This window comes from Prinia subflava, chromosome 7, assembly GCF_021018805.1.
Source record: "Prinia subflava isolate CZ2003 ecotype Zambia chromosome 7, Cam_Psub_1.2, whole genome shotgun sequence".
Lineage (NCBI taxonomy): Eukaryota > Metazoa > Chordata > Aves > Passeriformes > Cisticolidae > Prinia > Prinia subflava.
The window spans coordinates 10,622,366-10,641,074 of NC_086253.1; the positions used below are offsets into that span (position 1 = coordinate 10,622,366).

Consider the following 18,709-nt stretch of genomic DNA (forward strand, 5'->3'; position numbering starts at 1 on the left):
ATGGCTTATTTGCACTGCATTAGAAAATAGGTTGCTGTATATGGTTGTGGAAGGGTGGATGCTGTGCACAGACTATCAGAACAGACTTGTTAACGTTCCCTAACTAATTTGTGGGATGAATCCAGCCAAGTTAACAAAAAAAACCTGTTACTGACCCCAGTTATGGCTTAGCAGATATGATGACATCAGTGAAATATCCTGATTTCTTTTAACAAATTCTGTATCTTTTTATTCCCCCTTTTCCAGGAATGGGAGATGAAAAATGGAACATAAACAGCAAAGCCACTCACTCTTCATAAAGGCCTTACCTACTACAGACCAAGACATAGGCTGCAAAGGACTCACCTGAAAGGTGCCATCAAGTGATCAAACATGAGAAGTTTTATAACTCTGTTAAGTTAATGGTAGCTCGGAGCTCATTTGCCTGTATTCCCTCTACTGTATTGCTGTGTAACTACGTGTGCCCCGTTTTGTTAGCTGTAACTCCTTAACTGGTAAAGAAAGTGAAAACCAAAAAACCCCAACCGCAGGAATTAAAAAGGAGCATAAAGTCACAGTTGAAAGTTTACTTTGCTGATCCAGTAAAGACCCAGTAGTGTTAATTACAGTGCATCAGAGGGCCGGAACACTGCTGAAGACTGCTGTGAAATCTGGACTCTTACAGGTTAAAGCTGCCTTCTGAATTCTGCCACAGAGCAGCTCTGACTCCTCAGCAGAGGCTTGGCTGGCAGCTGCTCACACAACAAAACAAAACTGAAAAGTGCTCAGAGAAGCAGCAGTGCCCAGGAGCTCTGCAGGGCCACCGCCCTCCGTGGCATGACAACGACTCACTGCTGAAGCGTTTTTTGGATACTTTTAGACAGATGCTTTTGTCATTGCGAGATTAAAAGCTGCCACACTTCGAGACAGATGCATTTTTGTACGTTCTCATTATTGCTCTTCTGAAGCACCAGTCATTTTCAAAGGTCACGTTCTTGAACTATGACTTGCTCCTGATTTTTTTAAAAGGCAAACAGGTATTTTTAGATACTGCTTCTTTTCTATACGTTTTGAAGAAGAAAAAGAAAACAATTGAAATTAGTCCTCGACAGATAATGGCAAGTCAGAATAACTTATGCAGTCAGTCTTGTTTTGTTTTTTATACAATAGTATTGTTAAATTTGAGGTATAGAACACTGCTGTACTTAGTTTCCTTTGTCTTTTCAGACCTCAGCTATTATTTTTGAGTAAGATGGACTGAAGAGGTGATAATTTTTGACTTTTATAAACAGTTGAACAAATAATTGGGGATTTTCTCAAACAGGAGTCCATTTCTGTTTACTAGGAAAGAGCATCTTGCATTTCAGTCTGTAAAATTATAAAAATCTGTTTTTCTTTGTCTCCATCCATGACATTCCTGAGAAATTACATGCAGTAAATTGCCACTGAAGCCCTTCAAAATCTCAAGATTGGTTTTAAAAATCAGAAGGGGGTTGGGGGGAGAATGTAGAATAAGATGGCTTCTTTTAAGATATTCTTTTTGGGTATTTTTTAAGCCTTTGGAGAGCTTTCAATCATACTCTCAAGATTTTTTTTCCTCCTCAACTGTGAGGAGTAGAAAATTAAAAAATTACCTCAAAATACGAATAGTATTTTAATCACAGATGTAAGGGCTGGAGTCTTGGTAATTAGTTAAGACTGCAATTAAAATCACAGAAGCTGGCAAGTTGTTATCAAGGATCACATCCCTTTCTGGCCAAGCCTGCAGATTCTCTCTTACCTTTGGCTGTGTGCAGCTCCTGCAGGATCCGCTAGGACTCTCAGCTGAGCTGGATGCCAGAGGAGCTCCTGCAGGAGCCTGTGGGATGTGAAGGCACAGAGCTGTCAAAAAGCCCTGACAGCTGCCAGGAGCCAGGGCTGTGTCCTGCTCCCTACGGCATTCCAGGGATCCCCTGGCCTGAGCACTGTGGAAATGGGGCCCAGCATGAGAAAAGGCTCTTTGCTTCTTGTGCCTGTACGTGGTACAAAGTGCTACAGGAAGGCAGATACAGTAGGAAAGCAAGTGTCAGTGTGGTTTTCACTGAAAACACAATTTTTTAATAGTAGTTTAGGTCACTTATTAACTCTCTAACTTGAGGGCACATTCTGTACTGTATGACTACGGACTAAAAACTGCCAAATTCCCATAAATAATAGCAGACACAAATTTGAAGCGAAAGTAAGGTCATTTAGGCTTTTTATTTCAAATTAAGTTATTTATTTGTATATTTCAATAAGTATTTAATTTATATCTGTACATATTTATAATGCGAATTAGGCTTCTAGTCAATGTTAGCAATGATGTAACAGTTGCCATTAAGAAGTGGTCCCACATCAAGCAATGCAGACTGGTCAAAAGCCAGGTCACTTGTCTTGTTCACCCAATATTGGCATTGTCTCTTTCCACCCCCTTAAAACATGGGAAAAAAAAAAAAAAAAAAAAAAAAAAAAAGAAAAAAAATCCTTGGCAAGGACTGGTTTTAATCTGTGCTTGAGGTAGATGTGTGTAAATCTCTGCCCAGGCAAACAGAAATTATGGGGTGCAGCCTTCCTTCAGCTCTGCTGTAGGTGCAGGGCTCCCCCAGCACCTATAGCACCCTGGGCCCCTATAGTGCCTGCTGCACAGGGGCTGCCACCCACACTAAACAACTTTCACTCTTCCTCCAGCAAAGACTCCACAAAGCCACCTCCACTTCAGTTTACTGTACAGAACAGCCAAGGTTTTAAAAGGAGGAAAACCAAAAAGCTTGGGAAATAACCTCTCTGTAGACCGCTCTCAGTGCTGTGAAATTTACTCTGTTGCCTTGATAGCACTATTGCTGCACAATTTTTTATAAAGAGCGACAGAGTTTGTATTTTCACCGTTTTTAGATTTCAGGATCACCAGGCAAACTCAGCCACAGAGCAGCATGACTTCTGTTCTAAAGGAAAACCTGTATTTTGAACCATTTCTATGTCTTCTATGAAAATGTTACACTTATGCTTCCTCACCAAATGCCTGTTACTGTACCAGGTGCTTTTTTTAAATTGTTATTTTTGTTTGTTTGTTTTTTAATGGGTGATTTTTTTTTAATAAAAACCCAGCTCATAACTTTGGGGGATCAGGGGCGTTTTTTTAAAGAGATGATTGTGGCAATTTGATTTTTCAAATGGAGAATATTAATTTAGTATCAAGTTTTGTTAGACACTTTCAAATTAATTGGCCCAGGGTGTATGTTGTATGATAATGTTCTCATATTAAGAATGTAATTATTTCCTTATTGTATTTTTTAAAAAACAAAATCATATTTAAAAAAAAAATCTCAGTGAAAAAAAGCATGATAGAAACATGAAAAAAAAAGGTTTTGTTTTATTTTTGTTATTGGATATGTTGGCAGTGCCCATTATCAATTGACTGTAAATATAGCCTTTCTACTGTATTTCTCAGTGTATTTAAGTTTTTTTGACACACATTCATGGACACTTCTGTTAAAAAAAAAAGTCCAAAACAGACTCACCTTCAAATGTGTGTCTTAGTAGCTTCAACTAACTTTCTGCCTTTCTAGTTTATTCTTCCAAAAGTCTTGCAAAGTGTGAGAAAAGACTGGCACCTGGTAGGTGCGACAGATCCGACACATTATTAATAAAGTTACCTGTGAAAAAAAGGATTTGCACTGTTGTTTCTTGGTGTTTGTCTCCTCAAGGAGCACCCTGAGGTGCCAGGATGGCCCTCAGCAGGTCTCCCACCATAGCCAGCCTCTGCTGAGAACCATTCTCCAGTCAGCTGAAAAATGCTTGGACATTGCCATGAGTATTTCCAGGTATCAGCTGTATCCCTTAACTGAGTGATGCCTCCTGCAGCTTGAACGCAGCCTGAGGACTCTCTTGGCAATGGGATTGTGGAATTTGCTGTATTTAGAGCTCTCAGCAGCACCTCCCACTTGCCTGTTGCATCTGCTCCAGTTTGCTTAGACATCAACTCCGCTAATAAATTATGCAACATGTAAAACATTAAAAATTACCTCTAAGAATTGAAAGTGGATTAAAATTAAACTGAGCTGATTATCAGGCTACTTAAAGATGAATGTAGCAATTTCTTATAGATGACTGACAGATGAGGTTGAGAAGAGTTAAGCTGTAATTACTTCTTGCTGCTTTTCTTAGATTTTGCTCTTGCTCCTGTTACACCACAATTATTACCAAATTTATAAAGTAGAAAGCTTAAGTAGACTATACATTCAATTTTCCCAAACTGAGGGAAGCAATATTCTAAAGTAGTTATTTGGTTTCTTTTCTGTAGTTACAGCCTCCAGAATCATAATGGAGTTATAATAGGTAGGTCCATGTACTGCATAATAACAATAATTAAAGACAAAAAATAAATAAAAATTAACCTAAAAACACAACAGGAAAAATTAAAAAAAAAATAAACCTGCCATAATCCTGTCTAAAATACAGCAAGCATCTCTAGGCTCTGTCTGATTCACAAAACTTGCAGAAGCAAATGGCAAAAAAAAGAAAACCACCTGCATTGCTGGTGTCTCAATCATCTGCTTTTGGACCTATACAACATTATCCAAAGTCTGGGCACTGACTGCCATAAATAGATAAACTCTGTGGGTGATGGTACAAGGGACACAGCAACCCCTCCAGACAAGGAAAAATTCTATTCATATTACAGTGAAGTTCAAGGGAAAAACAAAGATAAAGTCATTCCAATGCAAAAACAAAACAAAACAAAACAATCTTGAGAAGGAGACCGTGTTAACAGGTTATAAAAATGGGGAAACAAAACAGTTCCTGGCACCAACAGTACACTGAGGGTATAAAAATTAATGATCAGGTTCAAAACAACTGCCCAATTCAGCTACAGGACTTGTCACACAATTTTATTGATGCTAAAAGTTTGCATGGGTCCATAAACAATAAACCAAATTCCTGGCAGAAACTAATTACTTAAAGCCATCAAACACAAACCGCCCTGTTTCAAAGCAGAAAAGTCCAGCTCCTGGGAGGCTGCAGGCTGGAAGTGTGTTCTGGTTAAGTGTCCTTGGGTGCTTTCCCCTGCTCCCCTGACATATTGCTACTGAGAAATGAAGCTGCTTTCTTTCACAGAAAAATTGGGGTTTTTCACACCAGCAGTTACAAAAACATTCCCTTCTGTAAAGCAGACAGCAGCGTATCATACTCTCTTCAATTTGACTTCTAAAGCAAGCATCTATCTTTTAAGATCAAGGCAATGCAAAATTATTCCTTTACAATTTATAACAAAAAAATTAAATCTTATCAAGGGTATTCCTCATCAGTAGTCTGGCTACAAAGGAATAATTTTCCTATTAGATTTTGTAGAACCAGTAGAGTTACAGCTACATAGTCCTGATCTGAACATAAGCTTAATTCCTGGTTTAATTACTAATTTTTAAATAGACTGCTAATTGCTTTCACTGAATTAATCCTTAGAACTTCTACTTTAGCCTGGTTTTTGGCATGTACTGCTGATTTTGAATTTTTTTTTGAGATCAGCTTTTGCTGTGATTCTGTAATGGTAAGATTGGATCCTTTTATCACTTTCAAAATACTCTCTGCAGCATTTGTCATGTTTTGCTTGAGCTTTTGAAAACCATGAGGATCAGAGTACAGTAACATTTTCTCCACAGCAGCTGGATCCATCAAAAAGCAAAACATATTTCAAGGCAAAAATCACAAAAAGAAAAAAAAATTGAAAATAGATCAGTGTCTTAATGAAAAATGGAAAAAGAATACTGGCTGTTGTTTATGCGTCAGAAGTTTTATTCTAGAGGCATGACTTATGATGATGTTGAAACCAGTTAAGCTTCAAAATAGTACAGCAATTAATATGACTTTGATGACAACAGCAAAAGAAACAGAAGTGAAGCAATTATTCTTTCCACAGAAATCAGTTTCTGAAGTAAAGTAGCCCTTCAGGTTAGGTATTAGCAAATTTTATTTGGTGTCTCATTTATGGGGACATCTTGTCTGTGTCCTCACTCCTGACCTGCCAAATTAGGAGCTTTCCTTGGAAAGAACTATTGGAACATCATTAAAAATAAGAGACTTTGGAATTCCTTTGAATTTTGCTTTTACTTATATCAGAGCACTAAATTTGGAAAATGAGATGTCATTTGAGATTCAACAGCCTGCTTTTGGAGAGATGAACTGCAGTTTAAAGTCTCAGCTAGCCACAATATAGGATTAGAGAACATAAAAGGACAAATTGCAATGTTTCCTAGCTGAGCTACACAAGCAGGGGAAGCCTCAAGCTTCATTCCTGCTCCCAGCCTGACATTTGGTGTGGTGTAGGGTCAGGCTGCCCACACCACAGCGTTCCTCCAGCTGCCAGCCCCTTCAGCAGGCACCAGGAAAAACTGCTCAGCTAGGGCTGGCCGAGGAAATTCAGTTTAATCTTGTCTGAATTATTTTTCCTTTTCATTATCCATCTTTAGATCCTCAAAACAGAGCCATTCTGTGAATAAATAATCCATTTGTGGTCCTATTAAAACTTCACTGCACTCTATAAAATTTGTACAGATAATTAATAAATCAGTAGATAATAATTCATGTTGCTGCTTTATCCCAGTATGAGTTTAATAAGACTTCACCCTGCACATCCACAACCACAATCAGCAACACCTCTGCTCTTCCCTCTTGTGGGCAACAGGCAGTGAAAAGAACCATCGAGTTTTTATTCCACCTATGTCAGACTTTCCACGGGAAGGCACCAAACTACAGAGCAGCAACCATAAACTCTACTCCAGCCTGAAACACAAAAAGCAAAAGCAGCTCATCTCTCAACTGCGAAGCAGGAAGGAAAGTCCACTCTGTAGGGATGCAAGGCATATTCTGACTTCAGCAATTCAGTGCCTTCCACATAGACAGAGAGCACTCCCCTGGACCAGTCTTTTAAGATATTAAGGCCACGACTTTATACAAATACAATATCTAATTTTGCATTTCATTTCCATGTAGGCAGAGTGAAATAATTACCATCTATAGTAGCTAGGCATGTCCAGCGGGCATAATTCTGAGGATTTTGGTTTTGCCGGCTTTGTATATGATTGAATACAGTTTGTAGCTCAGTTTTATTTTGAGTCAGGGCCTGACCCTTGCACACAGCTACATCCAGCTTAAGGGATAATTTTGACTTGCAGACCCCTCAGTTTTGCAGAGAGAATGCAGCTTCTACAGCACAGGCGACTCCTTAGGAAAAGAGTGCGGTAAAGGAAGGGCAATTAATAAAAAGGAAAAAGGAGATTGGAACGAAGGCGCGGCAAAGGCAGGACACTCATACCTCTGATCTGTTGATGGCGCTCTGTCCTAGGGAGATCAAGGCTGAGACCTTCGGAATTCTTGAGTTAGACAGAAACGCTGAGCCTCTGATCCAGTGACTGCTGAAGCAGCTGCCGGGCTCCCCTCTCACCACTGGATGTCACCCTCCACCAGTTACACTGCAGCAGCTCCAGGGGAAAAGGAAAAAGGACTTTTCCCTTTCTCCCTGGGAGTGCAGTTGAGCTGCAGTGCAGGAGGATGGAGTGGAGAGGTTGAAGAGGAGGAGGATGAAGGTTTGCTGCAGCTTTGAGCTCAGTGTTGCTAACTGAGTAGTTTGCTGCTAAATACACACACACAAACTCTGGAGACTGGTTATGCTGTTTCCCCTCCACAAAGCCCATGGAAAGCTTGAAAAGAAAAACAAAGCAGCCAATAGTTTAGAACCAAATTTTATTAAAGAAAAACCTGGAGTGCAGGTTCTCAGGACAAATGCATACCTTTGGATGCAGTGGAGTACACAGGTACGTATACAGTAGTTTGCCTGCTACATGTTTGGAAGCTGAAAGAGACCGTGATAATCTGTACTGCACAGTTCATCACCATTGTTAAAAGTTGCCAAAAACTTGCTAACAGATACTTGGTTATGTGTGTGCACTACATATTGCACAAGACTTTTTCATTAGGCTATTACTTGTGCAATCGAATCACAGTTAAGTGTTACGTCAAGCATATTCAAACATATATTTGTTTCTTTTTCTCAAAAACAGCACGTCACTACAAAACTGCCATTAAATGTTACATATTTACAAAAATATACAAATAACACTTTTCCCCATTTATGACAACGCACCAGTTATGGATTTATTTCATTCTTCACTTGAGCCCTGTTACTGTATACAAAGAAACCTGCTTAAAGTCAAGGTCACCTGAAACAAAACTAGGAGAAGGCATGTTCTGTTTTCACAAATACTAGAATGTGCAAAGGCAGAAGGAGAGGACTGTGTGTGTTAAAGGTAGGGGTTATAGCACACTCATGACTGCTAAGAACCTTCCCGTGGAGTGGAATAACCCCTTGATCAAAAATCCACTTGGATGCAGTGTAAAGCATTGGCTGACCAAGCAGTCATAAGCAGTTAAAAAATTAAGTTCTACCTTGGTTGTAATTAGTTTACATCTATCCAAAGAACTGTCATGCTAGCAATGGGAATAAAAATTATGGTGAAAATCAGTCAGTAACCCGTGTAAGCACAGGTGTATTGAGAAGAAGACTGATTTTAGCCTGCTTTTCAAATTCCCCATGGATGAAATTCTTCTGTAACACAAAGCTGAACTGAGAATGTCTGGGGAACGGCTTGGCCATACATTAGGGTAGAATTTAGCCCTGCAATGCCAAATAAACAATGTTCCACATTAATAGGGTAGCCAGACATGCTCTGTGAATCTTCACAAGACATTGTCATGTCTAGTTTTTATTTGATAGGTTTTCATACACTTACCAAGAGCTGCAGCTCTAATTAGCCACAAAATATTATTTAGATTTGGTTTAATTACCTCTTTTTTCTCCTTTTTTTATGGGTAATGCCAGCAAAATCTATATTTATCTGTCTGTATCTGTAATCTATACATTAAGAGATTTTGCACCCACCTGTGCTGGAATAGCCACAGATGCATTGTTAATAAGCCAGGTTCCATCCTTTACTCTTAAAAAGGAAAATTTTCCCATTCCAGTTCTCATCTCTCCAAATATTCCTCCAGTCTAGGATGAAGCAATATTCCTACTGCTGCTTCATAAATACAGACCAATTATACCAAGTTAATTTTATTTAAGAAGGGCAACACCTCCTCCCTCCTAAACCCACACTTGGAATACACTAGAGTGGTATTCTTTAAAACCACCTTCTGCAAAGAAACTCATCAAATTTCAAGGGAAAGGTAAACCACAGGCACTGTACATATTTGTAAAATAAGTGGTAAGTAAAACATAAAAAGTGGAAGCTTCCCAAAGCACTCTGCCAGATGATCAAGTTCCCCATCCTATTCCAATCTGCAATTCCTCTGCAAACTTGTTGTATTTATTTTTTCCTCAGCCACACAGAAGAGGATGAAAATTAATCACCTTTTAACATCAATCCAGTTTACTGGCAGAATGACAATCAGAGAAAAGCAACTCTCTGAGAAGACTGGGATCAAGAGAGGAGAATTCAAGTATACTTCTCCATTTGATTATGTTTTCCCTCCAGAGCCTCCTGCACTGCAGCAAGCACAACCCATGACTTTACACCCATGAGGAAATAAATCACAGCCTGTCAGTGACAAATGAAAAAAAGGATCTGTACTCAAAGGCCTTGTGTGTATATGAAATGGAGGAACTCTCTCTTCCTAAAATTAAAATTTCTAGTCACGTGTTCAGTAAACTCCAGTCACTGGTGTTTACCCTCAGGAATACTACACCAGCTCCATTCATCTTCTTTAAACATTATAAAATTACAGCTCATAGAGGCATTCTAGCAAATTACGTTTAAACAGTATAAAAGCAAGACACAGACTCTATAAAATAACTCTTTTCCCTGGTCTCCTAGCTCAGTGCTGTGGAGGGAGAAACACCATTAGCAAATGACCTGCAATCATCTGGAGCACACATACAGGCATCTTTGCTCCAAAAGCAACATCTTCCCTGCATCTCAGGTGGGATGCTGCTGCAAGTCAGATCTGTCTTAAATTACAGGCAGAGATGGTGATAATTTTGCATGTTCCTCATGCTGCATCAATTTATACTCATGGTTCAAAGTCTCTGCATGCAACCAACAAAATAAAATACTTGCCATTACAAATTAAAGTAAGATTCAAGACTTAAGCAAAACAAAATCAACAACATGTGGTAAAATCATACACACTGGAAACACTGACTTTCTCCCTGCTCTTCCTTGTCCTGTTTAGTCCTGCTCTCCCCTCTCTCCCACATTTTTCTCACTTACACTCCCTAAGACAGGCTGTACCTTTCCAACATACCACTGAGCTTCTCAATGATCTTACTCCCATTAAATTCTCCAAGCTCCTCCAGCATGATGATTCTGCCAAATCTATCTGGTGATTTTGCTTAAATTTGTATTTTATGGGACTCGAATCCAAGCCATTTTCCCCAGCCTCTCTAGGAAAGGTTCATACAGACCTGTTCCATAAACCCGTCAAGTCAAATTGCTCCCGACCCTGAATTAACAAAGAATTCTCTTTACTTCACCTATTTCTCAGCTTTGAGTTATAACAATTTCTCCAAAAGGCTGTGCCTGAGCTTGGGTCTCAGCATATCCCATACTGAAATATTAATGCAGCCCAGGGGTCTGGCAAGGTGTCTGCACCCAGCCTTGCTGCAATTCTGTTCCTGCCAGACTGCAAGGCTGGCAAAGCACGCCAGCCCTTGCTGTGCTCCAGGAAAATCATGGGAACACCATGACTCAGCCTGTAACCCGAAAGGAGGCAGAGGAAGATATCTGGGAGATAATAGACAACCATCTCTGCCAATTAAATACATCATTTCACTACATACCTGTAATAAAATCAATGTATACACTGGTGAGAGAGGAAATGCTGGGTTTTATTCTTTCAGGGAGTGTAATACTCTTCCACATCTCAAACTAGAAGCATGTGCTCTCTGGGATGAACATCTGAGAGAAGTTCTTGAAAGGCAAAAGATAAGAGTTCCAGAAAGATTTAGAGAAAATGAGAGCCAAAATTAAAGCTGAAAGGATTAAGTGTTACTAAAGTGGGAGAGAAACAGGAAGGATGGAGTGCAGTGACACAAAGCACAGGAAGCCTCATCGACTCAGATAATACAGCAGAGCTTAGAGGAGAGGCAGGAATGGGGAAGAGACTGTGATTCTTCTTGCCATCAGTTCAGACACAGTAGGGTGCATATCCAAATAAAAACACAGTAACACAAAGCAGAACAAAAAGCAAGGAAGAAAAAGTGGACTGTAGAGAGCTGTCATCTGGAGAAGCCAGGCAAGGCAGAGCCACAAACAGCAGCAATAATGAAAGAGAAAAAAAGGACTACAAAAGAAGGGGTGGGGGGAAAGGAAGAGAAACAGAAAAAAGTGGAAATTTGGGCGCTTTTTTTCCCCTCCTATAGTTTCACAAACTACTTGGCAAAGATTTGTAAGCATTAAACAATGCAGGTGACTTCATGAATAGTTACTTTGCTACTCCAGCATCTCCAAAGATTAACCCCAAAGAGAGGAGTGTGTTCACAAGTAAATGGAGCCAGTGAATTTGGCAATTCCCTGGGCGTCTTGTCTGTGAAGATATTCTGTAATTTTAACCATTTAAAGGCCCTACTGTCAACCTGAAACACAGAGGTGGTGTATTACAATACTCCCCGTTGGACTATTTTTACCATTTGCAAACTGCCTATGTGTGTGCATGTTACTGAAGTTTGGGGTTGCACTCCCTCTGCACAGTCCTTTCCACTCAAAATCAACAAGAACATCTCAAAAGCCACATGGATATAACCCTGCTGTTTTCCTGCATGAGCTGTCCTCATTAAAAAGTATCTCTTTCACCATTTCAGAAAGATTTCCTTTTTAAACTCTTTTAATCAATAAGCAGTGTGAATTAATACTTTTTTCTGAAAAGTGAATAAGCCAATTCATTTGCTTTGATCTGCAAGAGCAGACACTGTCAGTAAGAACTAAATATAAGTATCAAAAGCTGGCTAAAATTAGCAACAAATAACATAGAAATATAAGACATGCTAAGAAAGTTATTTGGAATGCCTGGCCTTCCTGGTGATTAATATACTCATTATACCATTAAAAATACGTGCAAAACAGGCATATTATTTGAGCAGGTACTGCTGCTTGTCTTATTGCTGCTCAACAGGGCTTTATGTCCACTGTATTGCAAGTAATTAGTGTCAAGATGCAAATTCTACAGAAACTCAGAAATCAAGACTGATCACAACAGATGACATTTGTGTGAAATGTGAGTGTTGTGAGAAAAAAATGAAGAAAAATTACTTGTATAAGGGAAAGAATGCACTTCTTTTCAGGGCTAGTAAATGTTGCTTCTTAAAGAAAATCAATCTGGAAGGAGAAAGAGGCAAAGAGCTTGCAATTAAGAGTACGTATTTTTAGAGATACTATTACAAAGTATTTAATGAAAACCGTAACAGCTCTTTGATTTTTTCACACAGCTATGTTGATGTATTTCAGAGTAGGTATTTCTAAGCCTTCCAGTATTTCTTATGTTAGATACTCTTACAGAAGATCATCTCAGCTACCAGCATATAAACTAGCTGGAAACAGTAATCCCATAAGGGAAAGAAAGGAATGAAAAGAATGGAAGTCATACATGGCTCCACAATTCATAGTTTAAGTAATTTGCTACTCCATTTAACAGGAGGAAACAAGCTGTGACTGAAGACTTGCAGAAATGAGATCCCATATTAAAAATCATGAAACTAACTTGCTGTACGTATCAATTTCAATGGGAAAATGTTCCAAGAGGATGCAATATTTATCCTCCACAGCAGCCTGAAGAACCACCACAGGTTCCTCTTTCCCCAGTAATATGCACCCTCTCTACTGATGTGACACTCCTGAAAAGAAGCAACGAATCAGAGCTTTATCTGTGTGCCATTCCCATCCAGATTTTGGAAATGGGCTGTTCTAGGCTGTCTTGACACAGAGCACCCCTTCTGCACCCCTCCATTCTGAGCATGCACACACACCTTGAGGCAAAGCTGCTGAGGTGACCAGCTGGGCAGGAGGGCTGGCTTGGGACAGAAGATTCAAAACTTGAGAGGGCACAGCTTGACATTTCCCAAAGACTGCAGGGTTGGGCTATTAATTGCAAAAGCTAACTGGGGGTCTGAGCTATTTGTCACTTTGATGATTACAGTATAAAATAAGTCAAAAACTTACAGGAATAAAAAAGCATTTAAATGGCACTGAGAGGGCAAATGCTAATATACTGAAAGGAAATACCAAACATGAAAATACAACCTTAACATTAAAAAAATTATCTGAGCAGACCTTACTTATAGTCAATTAAATGCCACTCTAATGAAAGTTTTAGGTTTTCTCAGACTGGTTATGTGCCAGTCTCTTGAAGAAAGCTGAAGAAACAATGCACAACTGGGACTGAAAGAGAGAAAATGAGCCAGGAAGCAGCTTTTTGGATGGACTTAAAAGACAAAACAAAATTCTGCAACTCAAAAATCAAGATTTATAAAGGTAAATGCTTACAAATTTTGTCCTGATGGAAATGCAGTATTTTGAGAGAAATGGACACTTACTTTCATCTAAAATGCTGAAATAAAAATGAATATGGAAACAATACAGTGGTATCAATCAATATACAATAAAATAACTATAATAACTCCAACTGGCAGAGACCGTGCAATGAAATAAAATGTTTAGTCTCTCTTTTCCCCCACAGTCTCATTAATGAAAAATTACAAAACTTTTTGAAGAGGAAACATAGGAAAAAATCTATGACTGAAATTGTCATTGATTCTATTTACTTAGAAACATTGACTTGAAGTAACACTAGAGATTCAAAACTTATCAGAACCTCTGGTTAATCATCAAAAAGCTACTGCAACCAAATGCATGTGTTTAATTTCTTTTAAAGATTTTCTTTTCCCCACACATTTCTTTGAGCATGTATTTGTGTAAGGAGGATGGAAATTACTGCAGTTCCATTCTATTGACCTCTATTAAAGATACAGTGTGCAGTAGTGGAGTCTTCCCACTAGAAGAGGGTTTCATTGGACTGAAAACAGAGCTAACCATGATAATCATGTCAGATGAAACCTGCTTTGCACTGGCAACTACTAATGGCAAAGCACTGATTTGTCTTTGTCTACAGGACAGTTAGTTAACAAATCATCTGCTTTATATGAATAAACAGCTTGCTCTTCATTACACTGGTCACTGAGAGAAGAAAACTCATCAAGAAGGATATAATTCAATGAGAATATCATAAAAGAGTTCCAAGAAATTGGATGTGAATTGTGGATAACAACACCTCGCCTCAGGCTGGTACCTTCCATTTCTTCAAAGCCATTTCCACCACCCTCTTCAATAAAGTATAAAAATATACACTGGTTTATATTGCTTATATTGTTGAAAAATTAATTAACACTGTGTGCATTTTCCCTAAATGTCCTCTGAGCATTTCTGAGTACTTTATATGGGTGGGCTGTTCCAAAGCCATATAAAACATTCAATGTCAAAAGAAAAAGCAAAGATAACAGCTGTAAATCTTGATGGCTCTGTTAGAATGCTTCAGATCATACTGCTTGCAGCACTCTGAAAAGTACAGAGTGTTTTTGAAATTGCAAATACATCAGATTTTAAGAAGGCCAAATGAGGCCAATGAGGCCAGCACACTGCCAGTTTTTTCAGATTCAGTGTAGTTCGGTATCAGTGCTGATAAATATCACTGTACCCATTTTTATAAGGGTTTTGATCAAATAACAATGCAGAGGAGTTGACAATAACTAGTGTGTAACAGCAAAATCACAGCCAGTGTTGCAGTGCTACCACATAACAGTATGTTCCAATAGCAGTGTTTAAATAAAATTACCTTTTTCTTTTTTACCAGAGATGCACCTTTTTTGGATTATGCATTTTTTACATTTATACATAATTGCAGCTGGTTTCAGTAGAGAACTTTGAACAACAGTGATAATTACAAGTAAAACAAAGAAGGTTAATTCTTATTAACTTTCCATTAATAATTTATGCTCACAAAATTCTTTTGCTCTGATGATCCTGAACAAACAGTAATTAATTTAGCCTCACAATACCCCTGTGAGGTAGGTAATTACTATCAGCCCCATTTTATAGTTGGGAAAACTGGAGCAACACAAGGGAAGTAACTTGCTTAAAGTCTGGGTACAGAATCCAGATATCTGACAGTCATCTTCTGTTTCTTAGCCACCACATCACCACTAAAAAACTGTAACTAAAATATGTACAAATACTGTATGTGTGCACACATGCAACTCTGTTTCTGAATACTCATGTATCAGGATTTTAGATACATATAAAGGATAAAAGTTAAGATATCATGGATGTAGTTCAAGAGATTTGAGAACCAGCACTAGTGAGTCTTTTCATTTACAGATAAACCATGACACCATGAATGAGAAAATGGCAATAGTACTTTCTCAGTTTTAAAATAATTCATTTTTAAGTTATTCTTGTGAGGAAATCAAAGGCTTCCTTTATTATCTGCTGGGTATTATTAATACAGTTATGGCAATACCAACATGTCTTTCAAAAACAATGTTTTTAAGACATGACAAACCAGCCTGACAGGAGTGCTGCATGAATCAAATTAATAAGCATGGGAAAAAAAATATTACAGGCACTACATTGTGCTAAGTGTTAATTAGAGTACCAAGCAGTTAAATATTCTACCGTGTTCCAAAAGACTCCTGTGATCACAAATCACCCTGAATTAAATGTATAAAAGTAGCTGCTAAAGCATAAATTAATGTGTGACCTAGTTCCAACAGAGTCCTTTGCCAATCAGACTGACCACGTGAGAACAACCCCAAGGTGGAGCTTCCACCCCATTCCTTGTCCATGAAGCTGGTTTGCCACTCACCTGCCCTATTCAAACTACCTGTTTCAGAGTTATTTCACAGGAACAAGTAGGATGTGTGCAATGTTATTTCATTCTCTGCTCAGCTCATTTCTGCTAGGAAAAAGCAAGAAGAGCTGGTGAGGAGGGAAAGCCCCTGGTGCAATGATCCCAGGAATTTCCAATTCACAGCATGGTTTGGATATGCATTTCTCTCCAAGAAACCCAGATTCAGATACATTTAAGACCTCGGATTTCCACAGTCTGGCATACAGCAGTCAGCCAGGGCATTGCTTCTCTGTTAACAAGTTTACATGGCACTATACAACTAAATAGGCAGAAATTTTAGAACAATTTTTGTAATTATTTTCCTGAGCGGTTTGCAAGTGCTTTTCAGAATCTTCACTCTTACTTTTCCACCAAGTTTCTCACAGTAAGTTTATAATCTAGATTTTCTTGTGCTTTACACATACATCCCATGGGGTTTGTGAGAGCCTACAGTACTACACTGAATTACTACATCCCAATCTGCTGCGTTTGGTGATAATATGCTCCATATTCACAGCTACATGGAAAAATGATTCCAATGCATACACTGATTTTAAGAGTTCATTTCTATTTGACTAGCTTTCATTATTTTCTGTTTGCATATTCTGGATGATGCACTATTTGTATCCTTCTCAATCAAGATGGTGTGCAAGCTTGTCGTTAGCATCAGTATGACATTCAGTGAGTACAGAGTTATTTATTCTCCATCAAAGGCAAAAAGTGAAGAGATTATATAGGTTTCTGAGAGAAGCATCCTACTCCCAGGCAGCTGTGACACACAGGATGCCAAACATTTAAACTCACCACACCACACTTGTTTTCCCACATGGCTAAAAGAAACCACAGAGGAAAGACAAGAGGAGTGTGGATTCACTGCATTGCCATTCCCTGGGGATGCAGAGATTGGGACTAGGAGATCTGACCCAACTGACAAAACTGGGATTAGCACACAAGGGCCCGACTCACAATCCTTTCTGCAGGCAGCCCCTCCAGCAGCCCCTGCCCTGCCCGCCCTGCGGAGAAGGCGCCAGTGGTGGCAGGGACTGAGACACTCTGTGGTGATTGGAAGGGAGCAGGAAGCCCTAAATCCCTTCTCATCCTCCCCGTGACCCTTTGGATTGTCAAACCAACCCAAGCTGAGAGGGTCAGGCTGGGGTTTGCCGACTCCTGCTGCCAAGGGCAGATGCCAGAGGAAATCCCAGGCAGGGATGCCGTGGGAAGGAGGTGGCAGTGCCACCCAGCCCTTCCCAGAGCAGAACTCTGACCCACCCGGCACAGCCGCCCCTTGTAGGAAGTTTTAAAAAAATAATCATACAAAGAAAACTGCGTAAAAGAGGTATTTACACTCTCTGGAAATTTAAAAAGAGACAGGCCACCAGCCTAGGGTTTATTAAGAGGATAACTCATCTGGCAGCTGCCATCATCCTAGAGGGGCTCGCTCAGGAGAAAAGCAACTAAAATGCTTGTCTGCAAGTGAAGGCACCTGGTCTGGAAATAGCATCAAGCTGGTGTTTTTCTTTCACATGTGGTGGGACTGGGGGAGATTCTGGTGCTGATAGCTCGTCAGGACCTGCTACACTTACAAGAGCATTATTGTATATTACGAGATATCCTAATTAACATTTTACTTCCTTTAATCCTCAGAAGGGCCTAAGCCTAAATTTGTTAGATTGTCTCACACATGTTTAAGTTAAGAGCTTGTCTCAACTAGGAGTGCATTTGTCTCTCACTCAGTCCTTTCCCAGTACAGAAACACTTGCCCTCCTAAAAAATTGTCATTGTGATCAACCAACCATCTGTTCTGGTCTAGTCACTTGTGTAAAAATCAACTTTTCAGGCTGAAGACTCCCAGCCTTCCACTGAATACCTCAATTAAAAATATAATTAAAAAGTTACAGTCAATCAATCTAAAAATAAACATAAAGAAATAGAGCATATACAGAAAAGAAACAAGGTGGCATTGAAGGTGCCTAGGGCTACAAGTTTGCTACCAAAGTTGGAGTTTCAATCCTAATGAGTTCCCAGGCCATGGAGTGAACTCAAGACATGTTATCCTTCGCCCTTGGTAACTGATGATGGATGCTTTTTTCCACAGGACTGATAAGAAACCTCCTCTCCATCAGCATTTACAGCCATATTTGCAATTTCGGGACATCACCAGGGAAAAATAAAACGGTACAGAGAAGAGTCTTTCGGTTTTTGTGTTCAGCTGCAAATATCAGCTAACCAGGTAACTGTGCATCTCTCTGGAGTTGATGCTCAAAACCACGCCTGAGTGATTGCCTGGGAAAATACAGAAACAAAAGGCCAACATTAGTCTACTTCAGGTGCTCCACAATAAATCCCCCTTTTATTGCAGAGACAAGTAAATTGCATAAGAGAGTGTCTTTATCAAACAACAGGTCAGGTGAAGGTTGGTGCAACAGCTCCATGTACCTACAGCACACTTTTGCGCAAAGCTTTTGCTCATGGTGTTGGATTTGTGGTGAATTCCTAGGGTTTCTATACCAGTGACAGCACAAGTTGGTTCTCTTTGTGGCCTACAAAGGTGTAGTTGTCTCGAGGGGTGCAGGTGAGGGAGGAGAATGGCACCTGAGGCGTCCATTCGACATGCCACTGACCTGGGACTGCACACTGACCGGCATCAGCAATAAGGGAACTCTGTAGCTGCTCAAGTTGCCACCTCTCCCAGAAGGAGTCACTGCAAGGTAATGGTGTTGAGGAGTCCCAAGGTGGGGGTTGCGATAAAGTAGGCAACATAAAAATATATAGAAAACAAAAAAAG

General features: G+C 39.5%; 2 protein-coding genes across 5 annotated transcripts in view; one reads left to right on the forward strand and one right to left on the reverse strand.

Annotated features, from left to right (window-relative positions):
* Positions 1-3,665, forward strand: part of AFAP1 (actin filament associated protein 1) — a 114,034-nt gene extending 110,369 nt beyond the window's left edge. For all 3 annotated transcript variants that reach the window (XM_063401570.1, XM_063401572.1, XM_063401571.1), the window contains one exon: positions 247-3,665. In XM_063401570.1, the coding sequence (XP_063257640.1) occupies positions 247-273 (27 nt within the window). In that variant the 3' untranslated portion in view covers positions 274-3,665. The remainder of the gene's footprint in view (positions 1-246) is intronic.
* An 8,928-nt stretch (positions 3,666-12,593) lies between these two features.
* The window catches only part of SORCS2 (sortilin related VPS10 domain containing receptor 2), a 531,576-nt gene continuing 525,460 nt past the window's right edge, over positions 12,594-18,709 (reverse strand). The window contains exons 27-28 of one of the 2 annotated variants that reach the window (XM_063401573.1): positions 18,546-18,625; positions 12,594-18,207 (exon numbers count right to left, since the gene is read on the reverse strand). In XM_063401573.1, coding sequence (XP_063257643.1) covers positions 18,184-18,207; positions 18,546-18,625 — 104 coding nt within the window. In that variant the 3' untranslated portion in view covers positions 12,594-18,183. The remainder of the gene's footprint in view (positions 18,208-18,545; positions 18,626-18,709) is intronic. The other variant, XM_063401574.1, reaches the window with a different exon arrangement.